The sequence below is a fragment of the Xenopus tropicalis genome, chromosome 6 (assembly GCF_000004195.4).
Source record: "Xenopus tropicalis strain Nigerian chromosome 6, UCB_Xtro_10.0, whole genome shotgun sequence".
Taxonomy (NCBI): Eukaryota; Metazoa; Chordata; class Amphibia; order Anura; family Pipidae; genus Xenopus; species Xenopus tropicalis.
In genome coordinates, this window is record NC_030682.2 from 70,518,599 (window position 1) to 70,531,387 (window position 12,789).

General features: G+C 40.0%; 1 protein-coding gene across 12 annotated transcripts in view; it reads right to left on the bottom strand.

Moving 5' to 3' along the window:
• The window catches only part of ctnnd2 (catenin delta 2), a 494,372-nt gene that overhangs the window by 309,452 nt on the left and 172,131 nt on the right, over positions 1-12,789 (bottom strand). For all 12 annotated transcript variants that reach the window (XM_031903685.1, XM_031903679.1, XM_031903678.1 and 9 more), the window contains one exon: positions 1,645-1,757. In XM_031903685.1, coding sequence (XP_031759545.1) covers positions 1,645-1,757 — 113 coding nt within the window. The remainder of the gene's footprint in view (positions 1-1,644; positions 1,758-12,789) is intronic.

Here is a 12,789-nt window from a genome sequence, read left to right on the forward strand (position 1 = left end):
TCCCTCCCCGAATCAGTCGTGCTGACTGATACATTATATAACTTTAAGAAGGGGCTGGATGGATTCTTAGCAAGTGAGGGAATACAGGGTTATGGGAGATAGCTCTTAGTACTAGTTGATCCAGGGACTGGTCCGATTGCCATCTTGGAGTCAGGAAGGAATTTTTTCCCCTCTGCGGCAAATTAGAGAGGCTTCAGATGGGTTTTTTTGCCTTCCTCTGGATCAACTAGTAGTTAGGCAGGTTATATATAGGCATTATGGTTGAACTTGATGGACGTATGTCTTTTTCAACCCAACTTACTATGTTACTACTATGTTACTATGATAATGGGTGAGTGCAGAGGACCTCTTGTTGCTGTCTGTATGAATTTTGTGGTCATAGTCTCATTAAACCCCTGCCTAATGGTTAAAAATGTAGTGGTGTGCACAATTTTCCCTAGTTTGCTATAGTATTTCCCTGTTTTTATTATTAAAGTTTGTTATAGCATGTACAGTTTTTGTAAAGGTATCTTTATCTTGTAAGGTCTTAACTAAAGTCCCCATGTGATATATCACAGACAAGTGTTGTAAATAACATTATTTCCTGTTGATTTAGACTGCAATAAACTGCTTTGAAGTATGATTGAATTCTATGAAAATCAGTTTTGTTGCCAACAAATTGTAAAAGTTCTATGTGCCATACCAGTCTGTCAAGCTATTTTCACATAGCTTCTGTCGCCTGCTTAAAAGGAATATCAGAGCTAAATTTCATGCTGGGAAAAGCAGCAAGGGGCACTTGTTCATAGAAAAAATTATGCTTGTTATAAACACTAATGGTTTGATATTTCCATTTTTAACTTGGCCAGGTTTCAAGCAAACAACAGCCTTATACCTGTCATCTAAGTTTAGCTGCACTTGACTTGATTAGCCATACAGTGTAACATTTGGGTGCTCTAAAATGTTATCATGCTGACAAATTAGCCAAGCTAGACAAGCTAGATACAATTATTTTGAATATGAATAACTATTAAGATACCGGAACAAGCCTGTCAGTCAGAAAGCGAATGCTCAGGTGCTTTCTCATTCGTAAAAATTGTGGATTAAAAAAAATCTCTGCAGATACGTTAATAAACAGCCTTTCTTGATTGTAATGACAAATGTAAAATGTATTTTCATGAACCCTCCATATTTAAAGGATCATTTTAAGAAGAACATATCAATCATTGTTACCAATAAGACAGGTTTAACAACATAAAAATAATGACATTGTTAAGGATGGGATGCATGTTATACATTAATCTTGCAATGTATAGGGCTTTGTAATAATATGTACTAAATACTATACCACAGACAGCACCACACTTACCCCGGTGCCCAGTAAGACTTGATATAGAAGTAAAGATAACTTAAAGGGTCTGAAACATCTGCACTGAATACAGAGAAAACATTTAAACTTTCATGTGTTTTGGTCTTCCTTACTTCTAATTACTATACTATATATGACTATATATGTATTCAATATATTTTTTGCTAATACATAAAATATGTAAGAGTTATCGCCAAGAATATATACATGAAAATCATGTTTAATTAAAACATTATGATGTTTAAAAACATAATTAAACCCCTGAGATTTTAAAGAAGAAACATATACATTGTGCCTACCTAATACTACTCATACTGCCAGTTTCTGAACCAAGCTTGCATCTCTCTAGTTGGCTGGCAACAATTTGACGTTCCGCCTCCAGTTCTCGAGTCAATCTCTCGAATTGCAACTCCTGAAATAGACAAATACATACACAAGTTTAAATGAAAGCTAATATCTCTGGCAGTATCACAGACACTGACACAGTCTATTGATCACATGCATAATATTTGTGTTAACACTAAGCAACTTAGTTAGTCTATATTTTTTTCACCTTCCTAAAATAGAAACCCCTTATTTCTTTGCCTTGTCCCCAACAGGCTTGCTTGCAGTATCTCTTTGTGTAAAATGCTTTTGCCTTGTCCCCAACAGGCTTGCTTGCAGTATCTCTTTGTGTAAAATGCTTTTGTTTGACAAATAAATGTTTGCATTGTGAATATGCTTTCCTTTAGATACTTTTTTCTTTTTTTAACTCTTTATTTATATTTTATAACAAGTTAAACAAAATAGCGCAATTCTATAGACTGCTGGATTAAAAAATAAAGAAATAATAAAGATGTAAAAAAAAGAAGAAAAAGGAAAAAAGAACAAAAACAGTTACTGCTTTATCAGAAGTGGTTCTGTTAAGGAGGGTGTTAGCTCCAACTAAATTGATCCTATGTGGTTGAGATTGATTGGGTATGTCTCCATTTAAGGTGGAGGGTCTGTAGCGTTTGATCATCTGATTGATAGGTGTAACAAGTCCCATGATAACCAAACTGTTAAAGTTCGAAATTTGAGATTGTTGGAGGGCTGCTAGATATTCCATGTGGTGAATGTCTCAATTTGCAGCTTCTAGTTCTGTTTTTGTTGGTGGAGTTATTTTCTTCCAGTTCCAAGAAATGGAACATTTGGCTGCAGTTAGTATTAAGTTAGCTAGTTTCTGGATATGATTTTTAAGCTTTGGGAATGGGAGGCCCATCAGAAATGTTAGAGGGTCCAAATGCAGGTTTCTCAAGATTATTGTTCCAAAATATATGGTCTACTCTGCCTTCTTTTCCGCATTGTCATGACATGGAGACTTGCGGAGTTCATGTACAACTGCACTAGTATGTATATAATTTGTTTCCTTGTATGTGATGCAAACTAAAGCTTTTCTAAAATTGTCCCACATCGTAATTCTCTTTCCATAATTTGCTTCCATTTAAGCATATATTCATGCTTAGCAAAGCACTCCTCTGGGAAAGTATTGAGCAAACTAGATCCAGTCACCTATCCAATTAACTCACCTATTCATGCACATCATCCAGATGCAATAAGGGCACTAAGTGTGGGGCATGGCGGGCTGCATCTATTTTTTGCACTTTTCACCCTGACCCATACTTAATGAGGCCTCCTTTTAGAAGGTCAGTCCTGTATTTTACAACTTAGTGTTTATTTTGACTTTAGCATTCTATTCTATAATCATGCAAAGTTTTCATAAATAAAAATGATAAAGATTAGTAACATTTGTTTCTTAATAAAGATTTTTTTGATGAAGCTATATTCATGCTTCAGATTCTCATTGTGATGTTATGGATATTATGTATTATATGCTTATGTTATTGTAAGTACTTGTTTGAATTTCGTTTTTTCTTGCAAGTTTTTGCAATAAGCTTAGTTAGTGCTACAATTCCATAATAAAATGTCCCTTATGATTTATCTAATAACATAGTCTGGCAAGAATGGAGTATAAAATGTACTTGTTAACAAATATGTTGCCATGCAAAATGTCATTTAAAGATATTAACACTCCCCACAGGCTTGTGCTGAAGATGTGCTTAATTTTAATTGCTTCATTACAAAAGTCCTTATAAAACTTTTTGACTTAAGTAAAAATTGGCTAAATGTTAATTGGTATCAGCAAGAAACTGCAAATCATGTTTGCCTTTGTCTTGTATTTACCACTTTAACAAGTTTCTACTGCTTACTAGCCTCCTCACAATAAGTAATGAACTAATCATAATGGATTTAAATGTCTAATCAATTTAGCAGTGTAAAATAATGTTATATATTGATCATTATACAAACATAATGAACAGGTTTTTGCAAAGTAAGCATAAACCTTTGTATTTACTTTTATAATGTCTCTGTGGATGGTTATATTTTTAAACATACTGGGCATTATAGATAGAAGATAAAAAGAAGAGTGAATGGATGAAGCCTTATGAGTTTATGAATTTTCACAGATTGTAAGGCAACAAACAAGTTATTTGTGTGAGTTTGCTACAGAGCCCTTCATATAGTTAAAATGAAGAGGCTCAGCGTCTGTTGCAAACAGAAAAGGATGCAAGTTTTAGGCAGGTGTTACTAATGAAAGGTTTTTAATTACTCAGATATTGATTGGAGCAATAATACTGCCAACACATGGACATAAACAGGTTTCTAAATATGCTGCCTAAAAATATCATGTCTCAGATTGTCAGGGACCTAACTATGAATGATATAGTTATATATAGTTCCATAGTTATGTTGGGTTGAAAAAAAATCCATCAAGTTCAACCCCTCCAAACAAACTCCATTGCACATACAGTGGCTTGCAAAAGTATTCGGCCCCCTTGAACTTTTCCACATTTTGTCACATTACAGCCACAAACATGAATCAATTTTATTGGAATTCCACGTGAAAGACCAATACAAAGTGGTGTACACGTGAGAAGTGGAACGAAAATCATACATGATTCCAAACATTTTTTACAAATAAATAACTGCAAAGTGGGGTGTGCGTAATTATTCAGCCCCCTGAGTCAATACTTTGTAGAACCACCTTTTGCTGCAATTCCAGCTGCCAGTCTTTTAGGGTATGTCTCTACCAGCTTTGCACATCTAGAGACTGAAATCCTTGCCCATTCTTCTTTGCAAAACAGCTCCAGCTCAGTCAGATTAGATGGACAGCGTTTGTGAACAGCAGTTTTCAGATCTTACCACAGATTCTCGATTGGATTTAGATCTGGACTTTGACTGGGCCATTCTAACACATGGATATGTTTTGGTTTAAACCATTTCATTGTTGCCCTGGCTTTATGTTTAGGGTCATTGTTCTGCTGGAAGGTGAACCTCCGCCCCAGTCTCAAGTCTTTTGCAGACTCCAAGAGGTCTTCTTCCAAGATTGCCCTGTATTTGGCTCCATCCATCTTCCCATCAACTCTGACCAGCTTCCCTGTCCCTGCTGAAGAGAAGCACCCCCAGAGCATGATGCTGCCACCACCATATTTGACAGTGGGAATGGTATGTTCAGAGTGATGTGCAGTGTTAGTTTTCCTCCACACATAGCGTTTTGCATTTTGGCCAAAAAGTTCCATTTTGGTCTCATCTGACCAGAGCACCTTCTTCCACATGTTTGCTGTGTCCACCACATGGCTTGAGGCAAATTGCAAACGGGACTTCTTATGGTTTTCTGTTAACAATGGCTTTCTTCTTGCCACTCTTCCATAAAGGCCAACTTTGTGCAGTGCACGACTAATAGTTGTCCTATGGACAGATTCCCCCACCTGAGCTGTAGACCTCTGCAGCTCCCCCAGAGTCACCATGGGCTTCTTGGCTGCATTTCTTATCAGCGCTCTGCTTGTTCGGCCTGTGAGTTTAGGTGGACGGCCTTGTCTTGGTAGGTTTACAGTTGTGCCATACTCCTTCCATTTCTGAATGATCGCTTGAACAGTGCTCCGCGGGATGTTCAAGGCTTTGGAAATCTTTTTGTAGCCTAAGCCTGCTTTAAATTTCTCAATAACTTTATCCCTGACCTGTCTGGTGTGTTCTTTGGACTTCATGGTGTTGTTGCTCCCAATATTCCCTTAGACAACATCTGAGGCCGTCACAGAGCAGCTGTATTTGTACTGACATTAGATTACACACAGGTGCACTCTATTTAGTCATTAGCACTCATCAGGCAATGTCTATGGGCAACTGACTGCACTCAGACCAAAGGGGGCTGAATAATTACGCACACCCCACTTTGCAGTTATTTATTTGTAAAAAATGTTTGGAATCATGTATGATTTTCGTTCCACTTCTCACGTGTACACCACTTTGTATTGGTCTTTCACGTGGAATTCCAATAAAATTGATTCATGTTTGTGGCTGTAATATGACAAAATGTGGAAAAGTTCAAGGGGGCCGAATACTTTTGCAAGCCACTGTATATACACACTCATACCAAGCTATATCTACACTCCTACATATATCTATATATCTTTCTTTATATCTTTTCAACACTGAACCTTATTTTCCATTTTGCTGCCCGGTTTTCCTGTTAAGTCTAATTGTTCTGAAAAGTGGCAGCATCCTGCATGGAATTTATAGTTTTGCGCAATTTGGGTATTATCAGCAAAAATAGGACAGACCCTTGTGGTACTCAACTAACAACACTGGTTCAATTAGAAAATGTTCCATTTATCACCACTCTTTGTAATCTATCCTTCAACTAGTTCTCTATGCAAGTATAAATATTATGTTCCAGGCCACTATTCATTAATTTTACCATTAACTGCCTGTGTGGTACTGTATCAAAGCTTTAGCAAAGTTTAAACAGATCACATCCACTGCCATACCAAAGTTGAGGTTCCTGCTCACCTCCTCATAATAGGCAATTAAATTAGTTTGGCAAGGGGCGTGTCCAAGATGGCGCTGTAACAAGACCTACTTCTAAGCAGGTCCCGTGACCCTCTGCAATTATCCTGCTAAATTCTGATGTGAACGCCTACCGACTGAGGTGCTTCCTCAACAATTGCAGATAAGGATACACGTGAAAAATGGGCAGAAATGGGAACAAAGCGAAGGGTGAGCCGACAATCCGACTGAACCAGTACCTGCGCACTCCCCAACATGTCACTGACCGCGCTGCAGGGCCTCCAGAACTGCAGGCAGAAACACCAACTTCCGTGACCGAACGATCTGACAATGAGCCGGAGCCAACAATGTTGCAGGTACTAGCAGCTATAAATAACAATTCAGCAATGCTCAATACGAGCATGACTACTTTATATCCATACTGCGACAAGATTTACAAAATGTCCGGGAGAGGGTGGGGGAAGTGGAGAACTGGGTTGGGACCCTGGAAGACATGACCAGGCCAATGTCTAAAGAGGTGCAGAATCTCCTTAAAGAACTTAGGCAGACCCAGGCCCACGTGGAAGACCTCAGAGAAGATATATATAAACATGGAGCACTTGAAAATACACGTGTGCTGCTCGCAGACCAACTCCCAATGGCCCCGGAATAGCAGAAGAACTTCAAAAAATGCAGAGCACTACGTAATTAAAAATAGAAACAGTCTGTATTCAATCACTTTAAAAAGGCACAAGTACATCCTACGGACTTACGCTTGACGTGGAAGACCTGGAAAATCGCCACAGGAGAAACAACATACGTATTGTGGGCCTACCAGAAAAGGAGGAAGGAGAGCACCCAGAAACGTATGTAAAGCAATTTCTAATCAAACAATTTGGTGCAAACACTTTCTGCCCTCAATTGGTAGTAGAAAGAGCCCCAACATGCCTGTTACCTCCCTGTGCCCCCCCCCCCCCCCCCCCCCCCAGGCCTCTCCTGGCAAACTGCGAAATTTCCGTGTCAGAGACACAGCACTGGCAGCCAACAGATGCAATGGCCCAGCCACAGTAAATAACTCTTTTGTCTCCATATACCCAGACTTCTCTCCTTCGGTGCAGAAGCAGAGAGCCACCTACACGGCGGTCAAAAAGCACCTGAGAGACGAACAACTGGTCTACGCTATGTTATACCCAGCAAGGTTTAGAGTCCAGGATGGCCAGCACACACTCTTCTTCAGTACCCCAGCAGCAGCGGACCAATGGCTGGAGCAAAGAGGCCACAGTAGGGGACCACCTAATAGACCACCACACCAGGACCCAGCTACAGCCACACCACTGATGCAGCCCAGCTCACCCCTTTACTCAAAGCACGCCCGATGCACGAAGCAATAGGCAATAGCACCTACAACAAGTCTCCTTGATGGTAACTCACTAAGGACCACCAAGAGGGGACCCCTTAGCTGCAATTGTAAGCTTAGATTGTAAGCTCTACGGGGCAGGGACCTCCTTCCTACTGTGTCTCATACCACATGGCACTTATATATATATATATTTATTGTATTTATTTATTATATCACTTGTCCTCCCTGTGTGTAATTTTGTATTCTGTAATATTGTACAGCGCTGCGTACCCTTGTGGCGCTTTATAAATAAAGTTATACATACATACATACATACAATGGCATCTACTTTAAGTGCAGGAAGTTGCTCTTGTTAGCTCAAGTTGAGCATTGTTACAGATTACCATGACACCCATGGACTCACCCCAAGTGGGACACAGTGTTACTCAGTTTTTGGTTTTAGGACAAGGCCCACCCATGTTTGAAGGTAACCTACTCTAACCCCTATCTATATACTTTCTTCTTTACTTTCTCTACCTCCTCCTGCTCGCATTGCTCAATGAAAGGTTGCTAGCTATGCCGTGGAATGTCAGGGGGATGAACTCCAAGTACAACAGAAGAGCAGCCATATTCAACTATTTAACTAAAAAAGACCCGCCCTCAATAGTATGCCTCCAAGAGACCCATCTTGAGGGGCAGAGGATACTAGCACTCAAAAAATACTGGGTGGCCCACTCTTTCCACTCCACCTACTCCTCCTATGCAAGAGGAGTCTCCATATTAGTACGGAAGGGCCTCCCCTTTGTGTGTCTAGCTGTCAAAAGCGATCCACAGGGGAGATTTCTTGCTATACACTGCAGAATACATGTCAAGTCACTCTAACATTATGCTCCTTGTACATTCCTCCCCCTCTCACTCTGGGAACACTAAATGCTATGATGAACAAACTACTTAAACTATCGGTTGCACCCCTGTGCATAATAGCAGACTTTAATATGGTTATGAACCCCCAGCTAGACAAAATACCAATAGGGCAGACCTCACACTCCACTCTTTCTAGGTAGTCAGAAGCCATGATGCTAAAAGACATATGGAGACTTAAATACCCAAGGGACAAGGCCCACTCATGCCACTCAGTGACTCACAAAACACCCACATAGACCTCAAGATTTCACTCCACTTGTGGTAGGGGCTGTGTACTTACCAAGAGTGCTTTCAGATCACTCCCCTTTTCAACTAACTTTACACACTCAAGCCCCTGCACAGTCCAGAATCTGGCGCCTCAGCCCAATCTGGCTTAAAATACCTGATGTTCTTGAAGCCAGCAATGAAGCCACTGTACAATATTGGGAGGAGAATGCCAATTCTGCCACCCCAGATGTCCTCTGGGATGCCTCCAAAGCAGTTATACGGGGCAAATTGAGGCTAAATTGCTACAAACGCAGAGTGACTATGCAGCCCAACCCACAAATAATGTATACCAGGCAATTCAATCTGCTGAGCAGGCTCTAACACTGAAACAAGTGGAACTTACAAAAAAATAACTCCTCTATACCCAACAAAGAATATTTGACCAGGGAGAGAAAAATAGTAAACTCCTAGCTAGACTACCCTACCCTCCTCTCCTCTCACCACACGCCTGCCTACTTGGCATTATGGAGGACCAAGTAGGAGGCATTGCTTCCAGAATGTTTGCCCGGTCCCTATTCTACTATGCCCGAAAGTGTATCATTCTCCACTGCATGGGACCTAAGCCTCTCCAGAAAAAACAATGGATTAAGCTTATTAATGGAGCTCTACCCTCCATCAAACTGACATACAGTACCTTGCCAGAGGATGCCCAGCAAAGTTTGATAAAATATGGCAACCATGGCTGGACATTGAGGGGGACCCCCTGCCTATGTCTCACCAACTTCAATGCGAGCAAAATATGTAAACTCTCTACTACTTCTTCTCTTCTCTTTCACCCCCCCCCCTTTTCTCTATCTTCTCCCCTCCTTCTTACACCTTGTTTTGTTTGTTTGAAAAAACGAAAATAAAAGCATTTAAAAATATATATATATATTTTGGCAAGATCTGATATGCAAAAAGCCATGCTGGAACAAATTCATAGTATTGTGATTTGCAATATAGTCAAGTATATTATCTTTTCTTACTCCTTCAAAAAGCTTTCCTACCACTGACATCAGACTAACAGGCCTATAGTTTTTAGGCTGAGAAGGGGATCCCTTTTAAATAGTTGCACCACATTAGCAATATGCCAGTCTCTCAGTACCATGCTAGACCTCATGAATCCTGAAAAATTAAGTAAATTAGTGCCAAATGAAGTTCAACAATCACAAAGCTTATAAAATCCAGTCCAGTACCTTTGTCTACCTTTACATGTTCTAGTCTCTTTTGAATATTCCCCTGAGTAACCCATGCATCAGTATTAATATAACTAGAACGAGGTCTATTTAAAGGGAAGCCTTCATTAAGTTGTTCCCGAGCTATGTAGACCAATGAAAAATAATGGTTCAGAGTTTCAGCTCTTTCCATGCTCTTATCAACCAACTGACCCCCCTTTGATAATAAGGTTCCAATCCCTTCTTGCTTAATTTTTTTTTTTTTTACTATTTAGTTATTTTTAAAAATTATTTTGGATTCAGTTTACTCCTCGCAGCAATACCCTTCTCCATCCAACTTGTTTGCATGCTTTATTGGCCTCTTAATACCTGATGAAAGTTTCAGCTGTACCAGTTAACTTGAACGCCTTAAAAGCATGTTTACCATACTAAACTCGACACCAACATTTTTGTCAAATCATAAAGATTTTCATTTGCAAAGGTTTTTCCTACTTACAAGAGAAATATATAGTGATAAGCAAATCTGTCCCCTTTTGCTTCGGAAAAAACATTCGCGAAACAGCAAAAAATCTGCAAAACGCATTTGTCGTGGAACTTTTTTGTCACCTGCACCTTTTTTTTGTCGCCTGCGTCTTTTTTTTGTCATCTGCGTCTTTTTTTGTGGTAACCGTGGGCATTTTGATGCGACTGCGCCTATTTTGACGCAACTGTGACTTTTTTGACGTGCATCAAGTTTTTCCCCAGCAAATATTTGCAAAAGTTTCTTGCAAAAAAAATTTCCAATGGTGAAATGTGGAATTTCGCTGCAAAGCCATGCTCGGCGAAAAAATTCGCTCATCACTAGATATATACGCTAACTTTTGTGGTTTCAACTCAACTTATAGATACCCCATTAACTCCTTTGTTTTTAACTCCACTTGCAGCGACCCAGTTAAAGAGCACTCATGATCCACTATGATGTCATCTCATTTAATGTTTGTTGCAAAAAACAAACATTTTTGTATCCCTGTTAAAGATAATTTCTTTAATAGGGATATTGGGATGTGATGTGATTTCTGTCAACAGAAATGACTGACATTTAAAAAGATATGAAAAACTTACAGTTTTAAATGCATTCCTTTACCGACGAAAAATTAAAGCATAAAAGGACAACCCCTATGTGGCTCAACTCAGATATAAAGAAGTTTAATAAAAATTAGAGAAAAGCATTAAAAAATGACAAGGGGGACAGATTACTAAAGGTCGATTTCTAGCATACGTTAAAATTTTATTGCTTCTTATTTTTTGCAACTCTCGATCACTCTAGGGCCAACACATACTTGAAAAAATCCCACTGCAAAGTCCATGTTGTGTTGTCAAAAGCTCACAAACCACAATTTTCTTTAAGTACCGCCTGCCCCAAGAAGGTGTTAATCTTCGCACAGACTAATGTGATATTTAGCACGTTTAACGATTTATATGTGTTTGTGAATCATGCGTTAGTATTATTTCTATGCGAGAATTACCACAATGCGAGGTAAATAACGCATTGCAATAGCATTGCAATAGCGTCTTAACGCATGCAAATTGACTTTGATGAATCGGAAATTAATTATCGCATGCTTTTTAACGCAAAAAAGCCTGTGATAAGTGTTATCGACCTTTAGTGAATCGGCCTCTTAGTATTGATAAATGTATGCATTATTGCTAAATATGCAAGTGTAGCCCACTTTTTAAACGCTTGTGGCACTACCTGCTGTTTTACTTTAGTTTGGCGCTACAGGAGTCCTGAGCCCCCGCTTACTATGGGGGTTTACAGGGATTTCTCCCTTTAATAGCGTGCCTCCACCCAGGGATGGTCTTGTGGAACTGTAATCCACCCCCTGGGAAATGAACAGGATGCTATGCCCCTCTTGGGACCCACGTACTCCTGGTGATGTACCCCACCCTGGGGTTATTCCTTACCAGCTAGGTAGTGGTCCTCTGGGCTTGATAGATATTCAGACACAGTGGTGTATGTGAAATAGATGCAAAGGTTTATTCAGGCAGAGACCTGTCCAGGAGTAGCATATCATTCACACACATTGCAGGGCATATCTCCATACTCCTCATTGAGAACCTTCTCCTGTTGGACTACCCCACGGTACTCACGCTCATGTGCTCCCCTCTAGGTGCTCTCCCCGGTACTCTCGGCAGAGACACTCTCTCATAGAATTCACGGGAGGAGGGGGTTATTCTTCCCCTTTACAGAGCGCTGGTAAGGCCCCATCTATAATATGCTGTTCAGTTTTGGTCTCCAGTGCTCAAACGGGACATTATTGAGTTAGAGAGGGTCCAGAGAAGGGCAACTAAGCTGGTAAAGGGTATGGAAAGTCTCAGTTATGAAGAAAGACTGGCCAAGTTGGGTCTGTTTACACTGGAGAAGAGGCGCTTAAGAGGTGACATGATAACTATGTATAAATATATAAAGGGATCATATAATAACCTTTCTAATGTTTTATTTACCAGTAGGTCCTTCCAACGGACACGAGGGCACCCACTTCGTTTAGAAGAAGGGAGGTTCCATTTAAACATTCGGAAATGAATTTTTACAGTGAGAGCTGTGAAGTTCTGGAATTCGTGCTGGCTGATACATTATCTAACTTTAAGAAGGGGCTGGATGGATTCTTAGCAAGTGAGGGAATACAGGGTTATGGGAGGTTGATCCAGGGACTGGTCCGATTGCCATCTTGGAGTCAGGAAGGAATTTTTTCCCCTCTGCTGCAAATTAGAGAGGCTTCAGATGGGGTTTTTTGCCTTCCTCTGGATCAACTAGTAGTTAGGCAGGTTATATATAGGCATTATGGTTGAACTTGATGGACGTATGTCTTTTTTCAACCCAACTTACTATGTTACTTACGCTAGGACGTTACACCACAGGGACCCACACCGGTACTCTC